At 43.6% G+C, this 25002-nt stretch overlaps 1 protein-coding gene and 3 non-coding genes across 6 annotated transcripts in view; all 4 read left to right on the top strand.

Moving 5' to 3' along the window:
• atg16l1 (ATG16 autophagy related 16-like 1 (S. cerevisiae)) overlaps positions 1 to 25002 on the top strand; it is a 29038-nt gene that overhangs the window by 414 nt on the left and 3622 nt on the right. The window contains exons 2-17 of one of the 3 annotated variants that reach the window (XM_063205459.1): positions 1801 to 1912; positions 4437 to 4530; positions 5316 to 5427; positions 11537 to 11610; positions 13080 to 13331; positions 15701 to 15766; positions 16746 to 16841; positions 18131 to 18190; positions 18457 to 18501; positions 19807 to 19909; positions 20752 to 20857; positions 21892 to 21962; positions 22265 to 22336; positions 23881 to 24001; positions 24398 to 24503; positions 24781 to 24930. In XM_063205459.1, coding sequence (XP_063061529.1) covers positions 1807 to 1912; positions 4437 to 4530; positions 5316 to 5427; positions 11537 to 11610; positions 13080 to 13331; positions 15701 to 15766; positions 16746 to 16841; positions 18131 to 18190; positions 18457 to 18501; positions 19807 to 19909; positions 20752 to 20857; positions 21892 to 21962; positions 22265 to 22336; positions 23881 to 24001; positions 24398 to 24503; positions 24781 to 24930 — 1634 coding nt within the window. In that variant the 5' untranslated portion in view covers positions 1801 to 1806. Of the gene's footprint in view, positions 1 to 1800; positions 1913 to 4436; positions 4531 to 5315; positions 5428 to 11536; positions 11611 to 13079; positions 13332 to 15700; positions 15767 to 16745; positions 16842 to 18130; positions 18191 to 18456; positions 18502 to 19803; positions 19910 to 20751; positions 20858 to 21891; positions 21963 to 22264; positions 22337 to 23880; positions 24002 to 24397; positions 24504 to 24780; positions 24931 to 25002 lie in introns of all 3 variants that reach the window. The other 2 variants (XM_063205461.1, XM_063205460.1) reach the window with 2 other exon arrangements.
• LOC134454851 (small Cajal body-specific RNA 6) lies at positions 15089 to 15364 on the top strand. Its single transcript, XR_010035917.1, has one exon. It is a non-coding gene; the product is annotated as a small Cajal body-specific RNA 6 (non-coding RNA).
• LOC134454852 (small Cajal body-specific RNA 6) lies at positions 20087 to 20362 on the top strand. Its single transcript, XR_010035918.1, has one exon. It is a non-coding gene; the product is annotated as a small Cajal body-specific RNA 6 (non-coding RNA).
• LOC134454850 (small Cajal body-specific RNA 6) lies at positions 21136 to 21411 on the top strand. The gene has a single exon (XR_010035916.1). It is a non-coding gene; the product is annotated as a small Cajal body-specific RNA 6 (non-coding RNA).

Genomic DNA, 25002 nt, shown 5'->3' with positions numbered 1-25002 from the left:
ACTGTCGTTAGCATTGCTGGCTAGCAGTCTGTCATGCCCATAGACATACCACAGCCCCTTACCTTATCCAGCTAGCCTGTTGGCTAGAACTAGGGAGATGGATGACAAGTTTTGGAGAACACGCGCCTGTCGTGGGTGGGCCAGTGCAATTAACCCGATGGGTGACTGCAGGCTCATTTTTTTTTCAGATTGAGTAGAGTTTGATAACCCTTCAAGTGGAGTTGTCATGAGATTGCACTTGATGGTAAGCCAGCTACATGTTCATTCGGAATTTGGTAGTTTACATCATACAGATGCAGGCGGCATGTACGGGTCCATGCCCGCTGATAAACAGATAATGACGAGGCATATTCCTTTCCCTGTTTGCTACCTCTAATAAAGTTGCATTGCATTTCGCAACATGATATGCTGAGTAGTAAATCAATAGGCGTGTCTGTTTACTGGCGAGCAACCCAAGAGTGTCGATACAGTTGTGAGAGTTTGTGTTTTTATGTGGGCGATGCCTTCTGCCTTGCTGCCTAGTCGAATAGAGCTTTCCCAATATATGGCGCCTACAGGCTTTTATTTACGGAAGTTAAACTCCAGATGAAGCTATTGTCTTGAAGAATGAGTTGTTTACATCATTGAGTTGCCTCACAGCAGTTCCTTCTATCTTTTCTGTCAGATAGTCTAATGTTCTCGAGGGAACCGCAAATATAATGGGACGCAATCATTGTCCCAGATTCATCAAATTGGTGCACGTTTTAATAATTGGAACATAATTGGTTGGGTTAGCACTGTGATGACATGCCCTGGTTTTCAACAGCGTTTAGTAATGTTACAGAATATCCTTTGCGACGATCCTTTGCGAATTATTTGTCAATTTCAACATGTTTGTTCTTTGAAAAGACCCTAGCCGCAACAGAGTGAAGTCCCACTGTGGCTGGCTTATTACGCCGGTTGCCTAGTTTATGTTTTAGGCAGTGATGGAGAGGACTTGAACTTGGCAAGCAGCCTGTTGTTGACATAGCTGTCTGTGGGATGCATTGGTGTTTGTGTTGTAAAATATGCAGCCTGACTTGTTTTGGTAAGTTGCCTATTTTGAGGAATGACAATGGTCTTGTTTGAAATATAGCCATATGCAACACTTGCAGTACCACATAGGATGCTTATAGGGTGAGGCTAACCATGCTTTCATCTTGCATTGTCAATCTGTATCTTGGTTTGTTGGATGCAACTCCCCAGCATGCCAGTGTTGAGCAGTGATATGTTGTTGTGTCCGTCCTCAAGGCTCCCATGGAATTCGTTGTATTCAGTGTTTCCCAGTGCCTGCCTGTCCACTTGCTGAATGGCCGACTCCATAATACGATTATTGTTGTTCCCTGGCAAAAAGGATTATTTATATTCTTGCCTGGCTGCACAACTTCGGAGAGAGTGGAGGCTTTTTTTTTGTAAAGAGCTTTAAGACGGTGTACATTGTTCTGGCCGTAAGTGAATAAATGAAATGGGGGAGCTGGATGGTGAGCGTAATGGAATAATGACCCTAGTGGGGAGGGACACTGCTTGGCCTGTCTGTGGCAGCCGTGGCTTAGTGGTTAGAGAGTTGGTCTTTCAACCTGGGGGTTGCAGGTTCAAATCCCCCCCTGACCTCTCCCTACATCTCCATCCATGGCTAAAGTGCCCTTGAGCAAGGCACCTAACCCCACATTGCTCCAACCAATACCCTGACAAATAATAACTGTACGTCGCTTTGAATAAAATGAAAGCGTCAGCTAAGTGAGATGTCATGTCATGTCATGTAATGTCATGTCTGTCTGTCAGGTGGCGATGGCGGGCCGGAGGGAGGAGTGCCTCTGGAAGAAGCACATTGCGGAGCAGCTGAAGCTGAGGGACCGCGTGCAGAGGCAGGCCTTTGAGGAGATCATACACCAATGTGAGTGTACACACACACACACACACACACACACACACACACACACACACACACACACACACACACACACACACACTTTCCACGTCCAGATTGTTGGTACACAGCAAGTAGAGACATAACATTCCTGTAACTTGAGCTTTAAGCGTTTTGAAATATGTCCGTTACAACATTACAGTTTTATGGCATAAATAGACCATACACGACTTGAGCGACACAGGCAACGTGAACTTTGTTTTGAGTCACTGGCGACAGGAGAGACAAAATTGATTTGGGCGACTTATGCAACAGTTTGTAGTTGGACTTCAGCGAATGTTATGCAAATAAGCTATGATGTGGAATGACAGAATGCTTGCATTATTGGAATGATTGCATTCTCCTTTTAACACATTCAATACCAGCCGTTTTTTGGAATTCAACCGTAGACTCCCAGCCAATTTCATCATTTTATGTCATTTTTTGAACACCCACCGAATATTTTGTCTTCCACCCACAGACACATGTCAGGGCTTGTTCGAAAGCTCAAGGCCTCAGCGGTCTGTATATTTTTACGGTTTGTTTCTAGCTTGTTCCATTCCGAAGTTATTTCACTTTAAGCGCACAGTGGTTTAGGTAAAAATAGTGATTTTGAACATTCGAACTGAGATAAAGCCTTTTTAGATGCGTCCAGCATCTCTATAACAGGGTCTGTCTGTCCGTCCGTCCGTCCGTCTGAAACGCTTTCATTACATTTCCGTCCGTCTGAAACGCTTTCATTCAATTGTTGTCTGTCTGAAACGCTTTCTTTAAATTGTTCCTTCCTGTGGCCACAAGGCGGCAGACTACGGAGCGAATGCGTGCAAGCATAGCCTTTCTATACTAAACCGGATGCTAACGTTGGCGAAAAGTAGCCTAGCCACAGGCTAACTGACAAACGTGAGGCCAACAACTCAGCCGATCGTGATGTACGCCACAAATAGACCAATCGACCTCATATTTAGACACTACAATGTTGATTTCTGCCTTCGATTTTCATCAGTTAAGAAATCTAGCGTCGGATTAACACATTATTAAGGTAGTAAAGCGAGTTGCCGCCATGTTTGTTTTCCAGAATCATAGAGAGCTCACGTGCAGCATTCTGGGTAATTGAGTTTCACGTTATTAATGCACAAAATGCGTGTTTTTCAAAATAATGCTGCAGTGAGTTTAAAAAATCAAACCAACTGCCATTTGGAAGGGCAATGGTGCTTTTCGTTGCGCTCAGAGAGAGTACGGGAGAGAACGCGTCTTTCGTAATTGCTTTGCAGTCGTGTGCATTTGATAAACTCTGGCACGGAAGTTCACTGCTTTGTGCCTTGACGGTGAAGCTGGTATTGAAAAAAAGTCCATAATTCACCTAAAGGTTCAACCCATAAGCGCATGATTCACCCAAACGGTTTTATTTATTTATTATTTGTCGATGTTTAGATTCTTTCCCACATGCACATAATTCTGAAATGGCGTGATACTAAAGGTTGTTAGGCCTAATAAATGTCTGGTAATTTGTAATGTAGCCTACTTCATCTAGGCCAGGGGGGCGTTTGGGGGGGAAAATGGCATAGTTGGAACTGGCATAGAGGGACGCATCTGTTGTCCGCCTGTCGGCCTTGTTTGTCACCGGTGCGCTCTGACTCTCCGAGTTTAAATTGCGGGTCTAAATGCATTTTATCGCCCAAAGAACAACTCCAGTAGCTTCCAAGTAAACTATTTTGGTGCAAAAATCACCTGGTCAGGCAGTTCAGAGCATCTGAAATGCTAGCTGGCTAATGTCACCTGACTGACAGTTTTCGTTCTGTAGATAAAAGTAGACGTGCCAAAGTACTCACCCAAAAGTAGGTTACTTCCTGCTGTGTTGCATGCTGTTTTTCATTACAACCTTCCATTTTACACATATCCTGATGGCAGCAAAACTCCTAATCCTTCCATATGTTTAGCTAGCAAGGCAACTATGTTGTGATTCTCCAGCCCAGGAAGTACTGGAGACATGACGTGACGTGATCAGGAAGTGGTTTGACTGGCTATAATAAAACTCAAATACTGTGTGTAATAAAATGCACATATGATGAAATATCCAGATCCTGACTTTGTAGGAGTTTTGACTTTGTAGGAGTTTTGACTTTGTATGTGTTTTCATGATCTATGTCAGTTCTGTTCATCACATTATTACGAAAATCACACAGAATGTGCATTAGAATGTGTTGATTCAGAATCCAATAAAAACATGAAAAAACGTAATTTTACGGTTTGGGAGGCAACGTTTGGGAGGCAAAACGTATTTTTACGTGACTTGGTAGTCAATGTGTTAATGGACATACTCTGTCACTTCTACCGCTCGTGTCGCTCTTGCTACACAGTCCAGCGATTCTGTTTCGCTTATTCTTGTCGCCGCTGGTATGTTCGCTCAGTTAGTCATCTCTCTTAGACCTTTTAGGGTTTTTTGTTTTAAGATTTATATCTGTGTTCTTCATCAGAACAGTATTTGACTGTTGTGTATGTTGTGTATGCATAGACAACCGTCTCCTGGAGAAGTCGGACCTCCAAGCTGTGTTGTCTGAGCGACTTCAGAGCGACAAGTATGACAACCAGAGCCGACATGACCTCAGGTAGGCCTCAGCTGCCCATCGTATTCCCATGTGGCCATTCTCATCAAGCACACAGGACGCTCTAAATGCACTACACTGCATTTTAGAAATTCTTAGGCGATTATGGGTCTCACTGTGTGTCTAAGGGCCTCCGCACATCGGTTCCGACAGCACTGAAGAGCACTTTCGCTTCCGACACAATTCCAACCCCCAAACCCAATTTCACACCAACATAGCACGGATAGTCAATGGGCGGCTCCGACAAAATAGAACTCGTCTCTAATTGCTATCCGATGTCCACGGGCATCAGTGCCAGTGTGCGGGGTTCTATTGAAAACCATGGATATTGAGGAGAACTTGAGTCATGTCCAATTGCAATCCGTCCTATATATTTTTTATAACTTTATAAAATTTAATGCGTTTACACAAAAATGTTTGATGTTGTGGTGCCTCCTGTTGTGTTGGAAGTTGTTGTTTGGTTGTTATTCATAGCCTAATCATATGGAAAACCCATTGTTCCAAAGAACTAACAGTGATCTGTTGGGGCAGCCGTGGTTAGAGAGTTGGTCTTTCAATCTAGGGGTTGCCGGTTCGAATCCCACCTGACTTCTCCCTACATCTCCATCCATGGCTGAAGTGCCCTTGAGCAAGGCACCTAACCCCACATTGCTCCAGGGACTGTAACCAATACCTTGAAAAATAATAACGAAGTCGCTTTAGATAAATGAAAGTGTCTGCTAAGTGTCATGTAATATCATGTCATGTCATGTCATAATAATGATCTGTATTGTGTGTGTGCTGTGCAGTCCGGGTGCAGGGGCAGACGCCAGTCGCAACGACACCCTGCATCAGGAAATGGCCCAGATGCGCATCAAGCACCAGGAGGAGCTCACCGAGCTGCACAAGAAACGTGGAGAGGTACGCACACACACACACACACACACACACACACACACACACACACACGCACACACACACACACACACACACATACAAACACTGTGATGCACTCCCCATGGATCAAGGTGTTGACATTAGCTGTCCGGTATCCCAGCTCTTCACCCTTCATGAGTCATTCTTGTCCCGGGTGAATTGATTTACTTCAGTGTGGTAAGGAACATGAGCACTCACTTATTTACATCCATCAGGGATTTCAGGGATGTTTACTTACCATTACGAAGTTGAAGGCACCGTCCTATGAGTCATCCTGGCAGGCTCTGATGAACATTGATCAGGAAGTAAATGGACGTCCCTGCTAAGGGGTTTAGTAAGGTTGAGGCTATTATGGCATGTTCATAGCCAGGCTGTGCCCTCCTAGTGACACAACACCTTCAGCGTTGCTTCTCCTCAGGTCTGGAGCAATACAAATATCGTTTTTGTGCTCCAGAAAAATCGGGAACTCCTCCCACTTTTGGGAAGCAACGACCAGTAGCAAACCAATGTAGGAGGATTAACCATGTCGTTTGGAAAATGTTCATTGTTATGCTCTCAAAGAGATTTAAAAGTCAATGATCATCAGGCTAACATGTTCATAGCATTGGATCACAAACTCTCCATATGACCTGCGCTCCTAGTCACTGGGGACAGTGTTGTGTGTTGTGTATCTCCTTCACATGACTACATCATGCAACCCTTGTGAATACTTGGGATTGTGTAGAAAAGTCTTTTCCATGCCTTCCTTGTTGGTCAGCGCATATTTAGTAGTCCTGCATTGTAAGATTATGTAATGAGAACAGACAAGATTTGGCAAGCAAGTTCGTCAGCTTCTAAATCATTTTGTGGCATACCAGTCCATTCATTAATTCATTTTATTTATGTATTAATGTGTTTATTTATTGCTGCAAAACTGCAGTTCTCGGCTTAACCTCCCCACATATATAATGCAAATGATCTAGAGTCCCTAGGAACTACCGGAAAAGGAGCATGGTATGTGCATTATCTTCAACAACTTGTTGCTGTTCAGGTTTTCAGCTGCCATGTGTTTGTTTACACTAGTACCTGTATGTGCTGTCTGGTTTGCAATTGAATGCTATCTTTGTCAGTAGGGTAGCACTGAGTAGTAGCCATGGAATAATGTATATTCACCGGTCATGTGAGCTAAGGTAAATACACCAGCCCACCTTATCGACCTGGGTTTGTTTGATCACAGTCGCAGCAGTATTTACTTTATGTAATGCAGGTATTTTCCCCCTAATCACATGTCCAGTGGCCTAAAGCATACACTGCACTCTTTACTTGCCTTGGCCAGAGATTCCTAGCCCGGCCACGCCCTCCTAGTGATGCAACACCTTCGGCGTTGCTTCTAGTCAGGCCAAGAGCAATGTAAATATCGTTTCTGATCGCCCGAAAAATCAAGAACTCCACCCACTGTCGGAAACCAGTCAACCAGTAAAAAACTTAAGGAGGCGGGTCAACCATGCCATTTGGTAAACATGGTAAATGTTATGCTCTTGGTCAGACCAAGTCTCGAAGAGATTTGAAAGTCGATCATGATAACCAGGCTAGAGATTCCTGCTCTATTGATCTAAGACCTGTCCTCCTACTTTCTTGACATGGCCAAAAAAAGGTCAACCTCCTAAACCTAAAAAGATGTCATGCATTGTAATGTTGTTGTACTGCCTTTAGCTTTAATTATGGCACACTTTTGTTGTGGCATTGATTCAGTAAGTGTCTGCAATGTCACGATATATATTTATTAATATCAACATTATATTACTAATATTTATTTATCAGTGGCATCAGCAATCACTTAAACATTTAGTGTCAGGTCCAGGTGGTCATAACCAAAAATATACTGTAGGTGATCCAACAAGATCCTAGAGTGGGCAACCTTTTTGGTCACTATTTTATTTTTGGATGGGCAGTGTTTTTTCCCCAACATAATCAAGCATATGGGGATTGATTTACCCTTTCTTCACTTAAGATCAAGAAGGGAACCGGAGATCAGCCATACGATGCAGGCAAGGCAGGGCTGTTACTGAGTATCAAAGGCCTCACTGTCTCTACAGTCTGGAGCCCTCATATCACACTCACAAGATCGGGGCAGCCGCTGCCAAAATGCAGCGGCTGACTAAATGACACCGCATTGAGATGAAGTCACTGATTACAGGAAGCAAAGCAAAATGGCAGGTTGATGATGACTGGGCTTTGGGCATTTGTTCCGTCTTGAAGACTAGAGGCTTTAAATTCCAAAGCAACTTGCACATGATTAGGTTCCTTTTTTTTTCTATTTCTTTTTGGTGGTTTCATGAGTCATAAACCCCATTCCCACTTTGATGATTTAAAGATGGAGGGATCAATGGACTGTTTTGATCCCAGTCTGGGAATTTGCAGTGCAGCAGCAGCCGCTTGACACAACAAAATGACATAAGGAAATAAAGAAAAAGAGTACAATCTCATTTTAAGCCCGATTCGGACGGGACTTATATTTACCTATTATTTCAGTGAAATGCAGACATCCTGGAGTGATTTCACATGCGCGCCGTTTGCACCCCTTATAATGTCTGTGAATTGAGTAAGTAACAGACGTTCACTTATCCCTTCCGAAGGCGCCCCGAAAAATCATGGCGGTCCGGGGGTAATTGCGAATTACCAGGGGTTCATACATAATATTTATCCTGTGCGAATCAGGCTTTAGTCATGAAGTCCTTGGATTCTGGTGTTCGTATTGTAGCTCTAATCACGTTTATGGCAGAGACCTATATTGGCAACAGAAAACCAGTCACGACCATAGGGGATTTCCAGAACATTTCACTGCACATAAACCCCAGTGTTTCCCATACATTGAGGAAACTATGGCGGACCGCCATAGTTTAAATTTGGCCGCCATAGTTTCCGAAAATGTAAAAAAAAAAAAAAAAATGTTTTTTTTACTTTTTTTTTTTTTTTAACGATTTCCGTTTTTGTTAATGAATTACGATTTCCATCGCATTTTCCTCCTGGAGTAAATACATCCTATAGAGAACACCACAACTGCTTGAAAGACAGAGGGATCTAAAGCCTAGTTAAGTTGTTGTAGTTAACTTGGGTTTGGGAATAATAAAAAAAACCTTCAGAGAAGGGACAGTTGGGATGAGTTTACTAACACTCCCCAGGCTTTGTTTTACAGTTGTAATGAGTCTGTAATGACTTTGTAATGACTGGCATTTTGCTCGCATATGCCCCTAATAAATGATCGTGCGAACGAAATAATAGAAAGGGCGCACTTGTGCGAGTAGATATTTCAACCCTTTCAATCGTATTTTGCTCCTAAAATAAATACACCCCATAGAGAAACGCAGGAACATGTGAACGAGAGAAGGCGCAAAAGACAGCGTGCGCGCCGCGCACAGAGAGACAGAGGCAGACAGACAAACAGTCGGAGGAGTTTTGAAATAAGATAAGCATCGGGAGTATCGAGCGCTTCCAATGACGGAGAAGAGCTGGACAGAAACGTCAGCGCTAGAATTGCTAATTCTCCGCTTAGCACAAATGCTAACAAATGCTCAACCTGTTAACTTTATGAGAAGAAATAGCTTCGGTTTGTACATACACTTATCTTGTAAGTACGTGGCTTGTACTGTTTAAGTTACTCCTCCTGAGACGTTGGCAAGGGAGGACACATAGCAGGCTCTCTCTGTGCGCTCACTTGCTCAACTGTCATCATCATCACGTCACGTCATGTGAAGTCAGTATTTTCTTGGACAGTCTTGGGGTGTAGCCTAGGGCACGTTTTTGATGTGCAAGCCTTCAATATTGTCAAATTGTTATTTAGAGGAAATGTATTTGGTCATCCACTCTATTTTATTTCATTTCTAAAATGCAAGTATAAAACAATTATATTTTCAAAGGGTAATGTTCAGATTACTGAGTTGCTGTTACTGTGGTACCAAATGCAATTTAAAAAAAAGTGTAACCCATGGGTAGGCTGATTATAGCCTCATAGGCTACATAGCATACCCATATGGAGTCATTGTATTTTCAGGACAGAAGTGTAATTGCCTCTCTGGTCTCTCTTGTAAAAAATCTGCCCCCCCTGACCAATTTCATCCCCGCACCCTGCCAGATCCTGCTGTGTAGGCCTAAATTGAAACACCAGCTCTGTATAGAAATTAATGTGATATATATAAATGTGTAATATTTTGTTTAGTCCTTTTACTGGGGGGAATTTGGAAAAGTGGCCCGAAGTGATTTTAATTGTAGGCCTACCCCTCTAGAATGTGTATTTGTGTGTGGAAAGAGTATATTCTCTGTATCTGTGTGAATAATGAAGCTGCGTGACAAAAACTGACTGTGCTCCTAAATTTTTATCTGTGCCCCTAAATTTTTTTACTTAGGGGCACAGGTGCTCCTATTGAAAAAGCTAAGCGTAGAGCCCTGGACTTAGGTGACATAAATGTGTAATATGTTGTTCAGCCCTTTTCATGGGAGGAATTTTGAAAAACTGGCCCTGTTACCAGCACCCCTCATGTAATAATAATGATAATTTCATGATACTCAAAGTCGCTTGAATGTGTAGGCCTACGCCTATGTGTGTGGGGGGAAAAGGCATAGCCTAACCTCTTAGACCCTTTTTGTCTATGAGTTAACAATTTCACAGTGCTCTTAAATTCTTATCTCTGCTCCTATTTTGTTTTATTATTTTTTTCATTACATAGACCCCTGCATGAGGGACGAATGAAACTGTGTTGTAAACACAAATGATTCACTGTTCTGCATTTTTATTTTATAATACAAATGACACTGTACTACTATTATACATGTCATGGGTAAAATCATATGTAGCCTTATTTCTCAAAATATAAATGGCTGAATTGTAGGCCTATGCCTATAGTTTCTCCATGCGCCAATGTCATACTGTACTCATTGTTTTGCCGTTTTGCATTTACGCTGCGTGAATACAACCCCCCCCCCCCCCAAAAGGCCCGCGTGAAAAGACCCCTCCCCCGGAAAAAAAATCCCGGCTGCCCCCATAGTTTCCAAAAATTCTGTGGGAAACACTGAACCCATAATCCCTCTCGGATATTCTGAATTTCATTCATTCGCCAAGACATGTGCCAAAGGGTACAGAGTTGGTGCAGAAACGACCAGGAAGTGAAGCGATCTGAATTCAGCACTTGTGACTGCTGAGCTGATGACTGAAGTAATGGGCTTACTAAGATCACTGCCTTCTTAATGAGACATGTGTTTTGCCTAACTGGAATGCCAATAATGGTGTGTAGCATTTGACATAGCATATAGGGTGGTCTTGGTGTTCATCTGTAACTAGCCGCTGTGAGACTTCTGACTGTGCAGCCACCAAACAGGTCCACATGATATCTCTTGGCTTTATTTATTTTTATCTTGTTTTAGATATCCCTTCTCATAATGTTCTCCAAAGTACTTGCGGTATGCTACGTATACAACCTTGGTCAAGGTTTCCTTCCAGTCGAAGGAAAGCGAAGCCCTTCCTACCCTTAAACTGACCCTTTCCAGAGCCATCTAATAACAGAGTTGCGCAAACCGGGGACCAGGAAGTCGGTTGGTGATGTGATTCGCGTAGATTAAAATGTTTCTTAACAGTAAACTTCTGTTCGTTGGAAACTAACACAGAACCATCACATACCAAACAAAGATTAAGTACAAACAAATTACATTACCTTTACCACATTTTCTGTGTTCTACGGCCACCTCCTAGAACTAAGTAACTTCTAATAGAACTAAAGTCAATGGCTCCGTGAGGCTCCATGAGAGCCGCCATTGCTGTGGAAAGATTGGTCCATAGAGGTCTATGGGAGTGACGTGACTCTGTTATTAGATGGCTCTGACCCTTTCCTGTCCGCATCATATCCTGCTTTTGTAGAACATTCCTTTTCAGGATTCCTTCCTGTGAATACAGGTTATTAGCATGGCATTGGCAGTGAGAGGAATTGTGGGGGGGGTTTTGCATTCAAAATTGTCATCGAAAATTTGCATGGCAATGCATTCATGCTCGAAAAGTGCACAGACACACAATTATTGTTATTATTTTAATTTAACATTTATTTTCTGTTTCTCTCTCCCTCTTCAGCTGGCCCAGAATGTGATTGAACTGAACAACCAGATTCAGTTGAAGGACAAGGAGATCCAGAGCAATGAGGCCAAGTGAGTTCTCTCCTGGAATCCGTCTTCATTCCATTTGGGTACATTTGTGTTTATATATTTGGCCAAATGTACAAAGGCAACGTGCAGGAGCTACACATTTGGTCAAAGATGGGTTTAGGAAGAAAATGTCTTAATAACGCATCCTTTATTTATCTTGTGACAAAGTTTTACGGTCCAAATGTGTCCCATTTTAGAGGTATTATGTCAAATTTGCAGTAACTACAATATCCAAACTAATACCAAGGCTTGGAAGGCCGTCCTCTCAGTTTCAGTGTTGGCGTAATTACTGCACTTGCCTTTAGAGGGCGGTACTGTGCACCATATTAAAAATACAGTATTTTAGTGTTTCTCAACAGGGGCTCTACAGTCCTCAGGGGGCATTAAGGTCAGATTAGACTTCAGCAACTGCGAGCGTGAAAAGTCGCGTGGGAGTGGCCACGAACCAATTTTGTATTCATGCATCTGCGAGCTCTGCGAGGTCCGAGGTCTCGTTGCCAGCCACATTTGAAATTGCGCGATTAGGCTACTTTCACTACATTGTAAGCACTGCGGTCATTATTAAGCAATGTTGCTTTCTATCCCGGTTAGCTAGGTATTTTCACACAAATTGCAAAGGCAATGCAGTGGTATCATTATTTGACATACCCAGTCTGTTTTCACCAGCAGAAAATGCAAGCATGTAAAGACAGTTCTGCCGATGTGTGTTTACATTCGGTGGAGGAACGGTAGTAAAACCGCAGGCATTGTGCCACGAGTGTTCAACTGATGCATTGTTTGTTACTTAGCTTAGCTTCGTGTATTTACACACATTTACACACAAGGCATTAATAAAGTTTTTAACAGAATACAGCTCTGCTCTCGCAAACTACTGGCATTGCGCTGCCACAAGAACAGAACAAGGAAGTAGCGAGACGACCAATCATAGTGCCTTTTTGTCTGCGTACTCCGCGTCCGTCCGACGGATAGTTAGAATTTTTTCGAGGCGCTAGACGACGGGCGCAGAGCCTCTGAGAGGGGGGCGTGGACTCGCATAGACAGAAAACGGACGGACGCAGATTCTATGCGAGCGAAGCATAAATCTAGCTTTAGGGAGCCCTAGGGGGGCCTTGAGAAGACCGCTGAGAGAGGCAGGTGCATGGTTGCCATTGGTGGGCATTAGTCCATTTGATTTTTAGTACTAAGGGGGCATTGCCAGACGTATAATGAGGTCAAGGGGGTGTTGGCAGAATTATGATGAGTTCAAGACGTTTGAGACGTTTGTTCAAAAAAAGTTTCAGAATCACTGCTGTAGTTGAAAATCATTTGCCTGTCTCCCTCTCCTGAATGCACACCAATTTTACCTGTTTGTTGCATTGCTGGAGTAGCAGCAGCAGTTCTGCACACCCTGTAGTAAAACAGTAGAGGTGTTTGTATTGTGTGTAAATATACTGTATGTATCTACATTGTCCTGTGTCTTTTGTTCCACGCAGGATGCTGGAGTACCAGCAGCAGATCTCCGGGCTGCAGGGCGAGTGCCGTGAGCTGCGCGGCCAGCTGCAGGAGCTTGAGCGGGCCAACCAGACGCTGAAGGACGAGTACGACGCGCTGCAGATCACCTTCTCTGCACTGGAGGAGAAGCTGCGGCGCACCACCGAGGACAACCAGGAGCTGGTCTCGCGCTGGATGGCCGAGAAGGCCCAGGAGGCCAACAAGCTCAACGCGGAGAACGAAAAGGACTGCAGGCCAGTGGGCACGCACACTCATACACACACACACTCATACACACACACACCCTCATACACACGCTGTCATACACAGACCCTCATACACACATACACACCCTCATACTCACACCTCAATGCAGAGTACGAGAAAGACTGCAGGCCAGTGGGCAAACACACACGCACACACACTCACACACTTATAGACTTTCTCATACACTCAAGCTCACACTTCAACGACTGCAGGCCAATGGGCAAAGGTGTGTGCACACACACACACACACACACACACACACACACACACACACACACACACACACACACACACACACACACACACACACACGTCTACTCAGACACACCCATACTCGCACCTCAACACTGAGAATGAGAAGGCCTGCTGGCCTGTACACACACACACACATACACACACACACACACACACACACACACACCATTCTCATGGGTGCACTACCAAATACTTCCTCAGTGTAAAGATCATTTGTTGACTGTGTAGGGTATTAGACATTCAGACAGAAAAATGTTTACTGGTATACACATGCATCTGCTAAAATGTGTCTGCTATGTCTGCTGTCCAGGAACGACTTGCTTTCCCCCCGTACATGCTTGTAGTTTATTATTATTATTATTACTATTATTATTATTGTTCACAAGTGACAATTTTGCGTGTAGCTCCACCGGCTCCACCAGTTCTCTTGCAGTGGAAACCATGTGGTTGCTAAAGCAAATGCACAACAATCCACTGACTTGTATGCATCGTTATTTACTCATGAATAGCCACACACACACACACACACACACACACACACACGAGACGAACTGAAAAGAGCTGAGACAAACATGAACTGATAGAGAAGAAGAATGCTGACGTGTTGAGTTTTCTGTCTCCTTTGCTCTGGGTGTTTGTTTGCAGTTATTTGGACACGTGGTGATATTTTTGTGGGTAGAAAAACAGCACAAAGTGTCTATTGTAAAACCATGTGATTGCACAAAATTATTTGCTATAATGTTCTTACTTTGAATCTCACTTTTGTGTGCTAGTTTGCTACTTTCCCACTGCATGCATGATGCAGTTCAAGATGTAAAACGACAAGCTCAAATTGGCTTATCTGACTTCATTCACAAATGAATGTTGTTATAAATTGTCTGTCCTTTTTGTATATCTTGTACATGTAATAGCTGTAGGTTCTAGCAACATTTTGATTAAGTACTGCATTAATGTCAGCCATCTAGCCCTGGAACACTATTCTTAGTGGCCATTTGGGCTGAAACAACCGGAGGTGAGAAACGAGAGTCGTTGAGACCCCATTAGAGGAATGTGTCAGCCATTAGGGTGTGTCTCTCACCATTGAGGCCAATTAGCAGTAATGGGGGAGCTTTAATAAGGAGCTCCACCTATCAGCTACAGTCTAGGAGGAGGCTGGTCTTGTGATTGGCTAATGGAACCATCAATTGTTTGGCTACAGAGGGTTAAATTCCAGTGTGTTCAGTAGTGACTTGATATGGAGGTAAAGTTGGAAGAATGGACAGTGGTTTGGATTTGTCTAGAAGAGATCCGTTTCCTACAGGATGAAGGTCTTTGAATGAAGACATGGAACAAGGCTGTCTGTTGGCATTCTGTAAGTTTTGGATCTCTGTATGCCTTTCCGTGGGATACACTAATAGAATTATTGAAATTTGTTTGGTTGCTTTTTGAGCAGTTTATGACAAATATGTTGGGAACATTGATGTCCCCTGCCTTTTTTACACGGACATAAGGTCAATGATGAGCTGTAAAAGGTCTGATTGCCCAAGTCTCCACTCTAGCCACCCTTTGTTCTCCCAGCATTCCCTGCTCTTTACCCAGCATGCTCTAGTGTTGCATGGTGGGCTCCAGGGTCCGCTGACAGTCCTGACGCCTCTTTAATCAGCTGTGGCTGCAGGAGACTCAGCAGTCACACACGCATGAGGCATCACACACCAGACACCCCACAAGGAGTATCAGGGCCGGCTGTGGAGATAGGCAGATGATCTCAAGTTTTCAAGCTGAGACCTATGAACCCAAATAGTTGTGAGGTGTGAGATTTCTGTGCTTGTGGTGGTATGGGTTTGTGTTGTATCTGGATCACCTTTACACTTTTCTGTGGTGTATATTTGGTCTCTATCCATCAACCTCAGCTGTTTGCATCTTTTTTGCATATGGCTCCTATACTGAGTTTACTTTATCCGGCGGGGACAGATACAGTGCAGGTACTATGAGTATGAACAAAGTGTTAAGAGCTTTCCTATACTATTAGAATCACTGGGCATAATTCTTCTATTTTACAGTGTCGTTGTGTTGAAGCCAATGGTCCCTTAATTGCATTGCTCTCCCCTCTCTCTGTACACAGGCGCAGACAGGCCAAGCTGCAGAAGGAGCTGGCCGATGCTGCCAAGGAGCCCCTGCCCATCGACCCGTAAGTACACATCACCACACCAGCCAGATTCCCTATAGTGGACATTTCTTACAGATAAACTTACAGGCCATGTTATCAAACTTTCACTATACCGGCAGCACCCCAAAGCCTTTACCTAGACTGTTCAATTTGAAGTCAGTGATTCCTGTTAACGGTTTAATAATCTTGCATATCTATAGTCTCAATTTGAATTTTAAAATGGCTCATTCAACCCATTTTAGTCTGGAGACACATATACGCTGCATTCAGGCTCTTGAGATTTGATGGTTTTTTTTAATGAAAAATATGGGTATGTTAGAGCTGAATGAACATATTGTGCAAAATGAGGGTTCTAGCTTTTAATAATTAAATTCAACTTATTTCATGTTTATGTGCTTCAGAGGCTGAGATATTTAGGATTTAATAGGCAGAGGGCACCCTTTCCCAAAAAGGGCTTAGGCTAAAAAGGGTTAAAATATGATCATTATTAGTGTTGCACCGATACCATTTTTTGGCCCCGATACCTAACTGTGCTGTATCGGCCGATACCAATACCATACAGATACCGATACCACCCTATTTGAAATGTATATATATGAAGGGCTGTAGTGCATACTACTTGGATGTAAAATCATTGCATGGCTTTGTCAGACTGCTGCCTACGTTTGTGAAACAGGAAAAAGACTAATACAAAGTGAAAACAGCAAAACTTTTTATACTTTTTAAATACCTCTATGAAATAACTAATTTCAAGGCTGTGTAAGTGTCATACAAGCACCTGTAAATGGTATCGGAGCTCTATTTGTTGGTACTCGCCGATACCACCATTTTAGTACCGATCCACCGATACTGGTATCGGTATCGGTGCAACACTATTTATTATTTATCACCACTATTGGATAACGTCTGCCTTCTGTTCTTGCATCCCATTTGCATTTTCTCATTGTCTCTTCTTCTCTCCATCTTGTTCTTTCTCCCTGGTCCACCCCTCTCTTTTTAGGGACGATGACATCGAGGTCCTGTCTGAAGACGGTGGTGGGAAAGGGGGCACGGGAGAACAGACTTCCCCTAACCGACCTCTTAGCCGCACATCCAGGTAAGCTCACGGCTCCTAAAGCACCACTAAATGTAGTAGAATGGCACGGCGACTTGCTTTTGTCCTTGTTGATGGCAACGTTGCTTGGCACCTCAGAGCAACTTAGACAGTGCTTAGGGAGAGCAAAAAATGATTTAGCAGAGGATGGCTTTTATTTTTAGATGGCCCAATTATGGCCTTGAAGACAAAAATTAAAGGAAACGGGGGAAATACAACTTCACATTAAAATAAAGATAGGATCTAAAGTACATTGACGTATAACTTTGAAAAAAAATCAAATCCACCACCACAATAGTGATTCTCTTCCACAGAAGAGGCACACAAGTCTGTTACACTAACAGCTCTATTGACAAACTAAATCGCATCCATGGAGAAAGACCTGCCCACATGCTCGAAGCTGGAACATACCAACCTGATGCTACAAACTAGGGGTGTTTCAAGTAGTGAAGGATATAAAGGCTTATAGGTGTAGGATTTAACTGCTTAAAAAGCATCATTTCACAAACATGACTTGACATGTAAATAGTCCAAGATGAATTCATAGATATTTGGCAAAGCCAGCAACACAGTGACTGCATTTAAAAAAAAATGTTTTTAATGTATTGACCCAGTTCACTTCCTGAAATTGGGAAGATGGCAGGACAATTTAAACACGTGTAGTGCAGTTCAGAATCTTTAGGACTGCCAACATGAGACGGGGGACACGGTAAGGCAAATGTTAAATGATCAATTTAGCTAAATCGTAATACATGTAACTTGTAAATCATATCTTATGTCTTGTGTGCTTATTTTATCAGAAAGGACAATACGTACATGATGAAATGATCTAATGTTTTTAAACAGTAAGAAATGTTGTGATGGCTGACATGGACCATGTTACAAACCATAAAAACCATAAGTGTTTGATGTTAAACATGCACTGCATTATGTCTGACTATGTAATGGAAATGAAATGTTTTTGTACAGAGTATCGTAATGTTGATCGGATAACACATCACATATTTAACAAACAGACAGAAAGGTAGACACTTGTCTCTAGCATAATAGAGTTCACAGCATGGTCCCATTATTCAGCAGCAACTGGCTGCAGAAATGGTGTATAATCATACCTGTCGTAACTCTGCACTGTCCTTCGTACAAGAGCTTGTTTCAGATTACAAGCAAAACATTTGAAGAAATACAAGAATTTACAAAGTGTCCTGAATCTTCAATTTTTCATGGCCATTGGCCATATTCTTTTTCGTTTCCTTGGTTTGATTTTTTTTTGTGTGTGTCTCTCCCGCTTCTAGTAATCGCCAATCCCAGCCTCCGCCTGGGGGGATTCTGGACTCGCTCCATAACATATTTGGGTAGGTGCTCCACTTCAGCCCATTCAAACACCTAGTCCAGTCCAGTCCAGTCCAGTCCTGCATGCAAAATTCCATGGGATGCCTCTTGCTTGTTTCTCTCTTTGTGTGTGATTGGTTGCTCTTGTGTCTTCTATGAGAGTGTCTGTGTCGGATTGAGTGGTGTGTGTGGTCATTGGAGCGGGTGTGTGTGGTGATGGGAGCGTCTGTGTGTGATGGGTTCCTGTGTGTGTGCTCTCGTTTGACCGCTTCTCTCTGTCTGCCTGCAGCCGCTCTGAGTGTGTGCAGCCTGGAAACATCCCATCTTACTCCAGGTGATGCCACACACTGGGGTCAGAGGGGTTAACAGCTCGTGTGTGTGTCATTCTTCACACTGTTTGCATCTGCATGATTGTGTGTGTGTGTGTCTTACTAAACCGTATATGTTTAATGGGGAGCTGGTGTGTGTAAGAAGGGGTGAAAACTTGCTTCTGCTAGGTTGATTATTTTTCATGCCCTTTACACAAAGTTGATGTTGTTTGGGGAAAAGGGAACTTCTTATGAATGGCTCAACACATGCAAGCGGTCAAGTGGGAAGTGTTGGGTTGGGAAAGTGGTTACATTAAAAAATTTCTCCTAGCGCAACAGGATCACCTGCTAAAACAGGAAGTGATGTAAGAGGAAGAGTGTGGTCAGAGCTTCTGTGTTATTCTGTTGGAGTGGACCGGGCTTATTTGACAATATGTGATCCAGGACATTTGAGTGGAACACAGGGGGAGTAGAGTGGAATTAAGTCAGAGCACAGAGCTAGTTTTAATTCGAATTGACTGTTTGGCTAGTGTTTCACTTACAGCAATGCATTTTGAACTTGAAACTGCCACGTTTTTGGAAGTTTAACCCTGGTTTCAGGGTATGACACGAGCGGGTGTGTTTAGGTGATATTCAGTCCAAAACGTGTTAGTTTACGCCAGCTACTTGTCAGACAGATTATTTTGTTCAAGTACACTTTCAAGTAAGATGGGTTAGAGGCATGACTGCTCTCCTGTGCCCTCTAGAGGTTATTCTCACAAACTATGGCAGACCTATCCTTCATTTACCGGCAGACCTCTGTGAGAGGAATTAGACCAGGGGTGGGGAACCTATGCCTCAAGGGCTATTTATGCCCAGAGGACCGTCTTATCTGGCCCCAGATATAATATAAATGCTATTCAGCTTCGCAGCTATATCTTGTTTCGTAAAGGAATCTTAGAAATTACATTTGCATTATAATTAAATTATATTTCAGGGGACCTAGGGAAGGTGTGATCTGTTATCAAGGTGGCTGCCTTCAATATAGGTCTTAAGTGCAGGGGGAAATCCTGGTGTGTGTTCATAGTCCGGCCATCGGAGGACTTTTACGAAGGAAGTCGCTTGAAGATTTAGGGGCTGTTAAGTGCAGTGAGTTTCCCTTAAGCCATTAACGTTTTGCTTGATCAGCGCTCGTCTGATATCAGGTGGACGTTGCGTTGACACGTACGTTGACGGCTGTTAATCACCTGATGATTATGTATGTATGTTGATTAAGTGCAAATGAGTTTTGGTAGCGGATGGTGGGGTGTTAACGGGTGGTAACGTTCGTGTCTTGTTTTCTCTCTCAGCAGGCGTCGCTCGGTGAACTCCTACGGCGGCTCGCCAGACAATGCAGAGGCGGCCAGCGGAGCATGCGTGGAGGTCCGGGTGCCAACCACTGCCCTCCACATATTTGTGAGTTCCCATTATTAGATTTCTGTATTTACACGGTCAAGTGTATACAAAATCTTGTATTGACTCATTCTCACATTTGCCCTCAATCTGCCACCCCCATATCCGTTTCATCATGTATTATAAACACACATAAACACTCTGTTTTCCGTAAGACGTCCCAACCTTTCATGGGCTTAAGGTCAATGATGAGCTGTAAAAGGTCTGATTGCCCAAGTCTCCACTCTAGCCACCCTTTGTTCTCCCAGCATTCCCTGCTCTTTACCCAGCATGCTCTAGTGTTGCATGGTGGGCTCCAGGGTCTGCTGACAGTCCTGACGCCTCTTTAATCTGCTGTGGCTGCAGGAGACTCAGCAGTCACACACGCATGAGGCATCACACACCAGACACCCCACAAGGAGTATCAGGGTCGGCTGTGGAGATAGGCAGATGATCACAAGTTTTCAAGCTGAGACCTTCCAACAAGACTAAAATGGTCTTGTCTTCTGTTAAATGCACAATCATGCCCTTTCTGAATTACTTTCACACATAATGCCACATATATAAATCAGAAATGGTTGTGAATGATATAGCTGGAAATCTGTCTGTTTTGCATTTCCTTTGACAAAATGAATGTTCTCCCAAGTATTTACTTAGCAAATGAAACCATTAGTGAAATAACTTGAAGTTCTTTTGGTTTTAATCAGCTGGTTGGCAATTTGCTGTAATAAATATTGTGACAAGACTGAAACTATCTGAACTTGGAGTGTTTGTCCCGGTGTAAAAAAAAAAAGGCCACATTACTCTGGTTTTCTCTCTCATAATCTCCTGTGTGTTTGTGTGTGTGTGTCTTTGCTCTTGTCCAGGATGCCCACGATGGCGAGGTGAATGCGGTTCGCTTCAGCCCCGGATCCCGCCTGCTGGCCACAGGAGGAATGGACCGTCGGGTCAAACTCTGGGAGGTGGTCTCAGGTAGGGTGCCACTATCTTGCGCAGCTTTATTATGTGTTATGGGGTACAAGTCAATGTCATTCCTCCAGCCTCGTACCTGAAGGTCCCTCAAGGTTTGACATCATCAAGGAGGTCAGAAATAGCAGTGGGCCTCCACTTGGTATTTGAATCCTCCATAGGAGTGACGGGAGTGTAAGGGATGAAGATGGAGGAATTATGTATTGACGTGTGCCTACAGTGTTTGATAAGACCAGTGCGAGAAACAAAGGAAAGACAGAGTTTTGTCTTCAAATGGAAGTGGTCAATGATGAGCTGTAAAAGGTCTGATTGCCCAAGTCTCCACTCTAGCCACCCTTTGTTCTCCCAGCATTCCCTGCTCTTTACCCAGCATGCTCTAGTGTTGCATGTTGGGCTCCAGGGTCTGCTGACAGTCCTGACACCTCTTTAATCTGCTGTGGCTGCAGGAGACTCAGCAGTCACACACGCATGAGGCATCACACACCAGACACCCCACAAGGAGTATCAGGGCCGGCTGTGGAGATAGGCAGATGATCTCAAGTTTTCAAGCTGAGACCTTCCAACACATTTCTTTTCTGTTGAGTGCACTTCCTAAATCATGTGTCCCTCACTAGTTGTATGGATATCGGTCATTCTCACCAAAAGCCAGAGACGATCCTGGTTCTAAATTGGTCAAATGCTGGTGAAAATCAGTTTGGGCCTAGAAAAAATAATGTCGGACATAAACGAAAATTGAAGAAAAAAAAAAAATCAGACCGACCCATGACCAAACCTGACAACCAACCGGAACCAAACTTTTATTTTTCTTAGGCCTTGGCTGGTAGAAAAGACCAATTACTAGCCACTTTGACCCATTAGTGAGTATGTGTTTGGCTAGTAAGATAAACCTCTTCTGGCCATGTTGGCTGGTGATGGAAAAGGTTAATTTAGAGCCCTGTAGACAATAATATTCATCTGTGAAGTGATGCAAATTCTATTGGAGAGATGTAGGGAGAGGAGGAGTGGCACTCTTTCACAATACATTGTCTCTCTTACAGGTCGCTGTGAGCCGAAAGGAGCTCTGACGGGAAGTAATGCTGGCATCACCAGCATAGAGTTTGACAGCGCCGTAAGTACCATCGTCTCCTCAGCAATATGATATATTCAGCAATATAATACCAGCAATATAATACCACTATCGTAAGGCTCGGTTCCCATATGACAGTCAGTAGCACACTTCTGGGCTGTGCATCGACAGTCAGTGCCACTATTGTATGGATGTTTTTTGTTTGTTTTTAGTGGAATATACTGTATAAGACGCATATTCATTGCAACCCATCAACCACCAATTACAAATTAAATTATGGGCATTTGATACCGTTGTGCCACCTGACCCTGTGAGTGACCATGTCCTTCCCCTGTGTGATCCAGGGCTCCTATTTGCTGGCTGCCTCCAATGACTTTGCCAGTCGGATCTGGACGATAGACGACTTCAGGCTGAGGGTAAGAGGACAACCAGCAGTCCACATGAGCACACACAGTATCGACTAGGGCTGTCCCTAAAGATTATTTTCCTCCCGATTATTCTATCAACTATTTTTTTTGAATAGTCGCGATTTTTTTTTTTTTTTTTTTTGGAAGGGAAAAACTGTGATATGCCACTTAATTTTGACCTGAAAAAATAACAGACAAATAAAGCAGAGTGCACCTAGGGCCTATTAGGACAATGATTTCTTAAAAAAAAAAAAAAACTATAATACATACAGGCCTAATATAATATCTATTTGTTTCAGTTCAAATCAAGTAAGCTTATTAGCCTACATTTACTGATGTATAAAGAGGCCCAAGTTATACAGTATTAGGAAAGTGGAAACAAATATGGGCCACTATAGGTTAGGGTAAAGGCTACCAGAGATTATGAGTAGCCTGCAAGGAAAGAACGTCGAGGCTACTCTGTCCATGTTCTGTTGACGCACCAAACCTGCTGGTCCCTATCCCCTTTCTGTCGCTAATATAGACTCAGTTCGTAATTGCAGCCCGACATAATTATGACTTATTATATTATTAGAATAATATTACTATTTATTTAGACCTGCAGTCGGCACAAACAATATTGAATAGTGCGAGGTGAACTTCGTGCACCGTCCGTGGAGGAGAAGGGAAGAGACCTTTCTGAATCAGGCATGCATTCCTCTCACTTCTCCACATCTCACGCTGTTGGCCGGAATATGCACACTTCTGTTGTCTTCATTTACTTTTTAACTTTGTATACAAGCTCTTCTACAAACACCCCGACCACTGTCACCCTAAAGGTGGTGAATGTTGCGTCTATAACAGGCACATTACGAATCATTGCTTTATCTCCCTGTCGTTGCTATGCACGCCGCCAGCATAGCGACAGTATAAAGCGGTGTGAAATATACCGCGCGTCTCGATCTGGAAAACTTTCACTTCCTCAGTAAATATAGTCTCCTACAGAAACACAACCAGGTCTTGTGCCTTGTCTTTAAAATATCGCCACACTTTAGATGTCTTTGTCCGTTTATTGGGCTGATAAGTGGTGCCACTGTTACCTTCATCTTTGTTTGACACTGACACTCTCGGACGTGCAGCCCCTGTCATTTTCTCCACTTCTGTTTTCAGCACGTAGGCTACCTCGCGGCTCGCACAAATCACTTTTTTTCATTGGGCTGATTAGTGGTGCACTGCCACTGCACCTTCATCTTCGTCTGACACTGACACCCTAAGCTTTCAGCCTCTGCCATTTTCGTCGCTTCTGTTTAGCACGTCTACCTCGCGGCTCGCGCAAGTCACTTTTTTTTTTTTGCGCAAATCACGTAAACGACGGTATGTTGAACACGCCGACTTATTTACGCAATCGACGTAATCGATTACGTCGAATAGTCGGGACAGCCCTAGTATCGACAGAACCCTCTTTTTCATATGAGTTTATGAACATGTACAAATGTATGTAATAGCATGACCTGATTTGATTTCTTTTTTTGCCCCCATCTTCTCTCTGTTTTTTCCTTCCTTGCTCCCTTCAGCACACCCTGACTGGTCACAGTGGGAAAGTGCTGGCTGCTCGCTTCTTGCTGGACAACGCTCGCATCGTATCCGGGAGCTACGACCGCACCCTCAAACTCTGGGACCTGCGCAGCAAAGTCTGTAAGTCTGCGCCTCTCTCTTCCACAACTCACAGGAGTACCATAACACTATATGCATCTCATGGGTCTTGCCCTTTTTCCTTGCTAGTGCATGTGGCTAGCCTGCTCATAACTTCTAGCCAGGCCGCACCCTCCTAGTAACACAACACCATCAGCATTGCTTCAAGTCAGGCCAGGAGCAATACAAACATCCTTTCTGAGCTCCAGAAAAATCAGGAACTCCTCCCACTTTGTCGGGAAGCAAACAACCTGTAGTAAACCAAGTCAGACGGGCCAATCATGCCGTTTGGGAAATGTTAATTGTTATGCTCTTGGTCGGACCAATTCTTGAAGAGACTTGAAAGTCGATTATAATCAGGCTGCATAACTTCTGCTGTTTCTTCCCTTTGCTCGGTAGGCATGAAGACGGTATTTGCAGGCTCCAGCTGTAACGACATCGTCTGCACTGAGCAGTGTGTCATGAGCGGCCATTTTGACAAGAAAGTCCGCTTCTGGGATATCAGGTGAGCAGATGCCTCAGCTACCACACCCCCCACCCCCCGCATATCTATGGGGGAGATGTTTCTTAAAGGAAGCTTAGTTCAGTGCATGATGGTTAAATTGAAATTCAGTGTAGTGGAGGGGGCTTTTTGCCTTTTTTTGTCAGAAGCATATTTTCTTGTGTTTTGAGATGGACCATTAGCCAGTTGAATAAGAGATTCAGTAGTGTAGATGCTGTCACAGGTCTTGATGCATATTTGTGTATGTGTTTGTGTGCGTGCGTGTGTGTGTGCGTGTTAGGGCGGAGAGCATAGTGCGTGAACTGGAGCTGCTGGGCCGGGTGACGTCCCTGGACCTGAACCACGACCGCACCGAGCTGCTCACCTGCTCTCGAGACGACCTGGTCAAGATCATCGACCTGCGAACCAACGCCGTGCGGCAGACCTTCAGGTGAGACGCCAAGTTGTTTGCCACCAGATCTACACATAGACCTGTCAGTAACCCTAGTCGGTGAATCCGCTA

Source organism: Engraulis encrasicolus, chromosome 8 (assembly GCF_034702125.1).
Source record: "Engraulis encrasicolus isolate BLACKSEA-1 chromosome 8, IST_EnEncr_1.0, whole genome shotgun sequence".
NCBI classification, from domain to species: Eukaryota; Metazoa; Chordata; class Actinopteri; order Clupeiformes; family Engraulidae; genus Engraulis; species Engraulis encrasicolus.
Note: the sequence above shows the minus strand (reverse complement) of the source record. Positions and strands in the feature narration are given on the sequence as shown.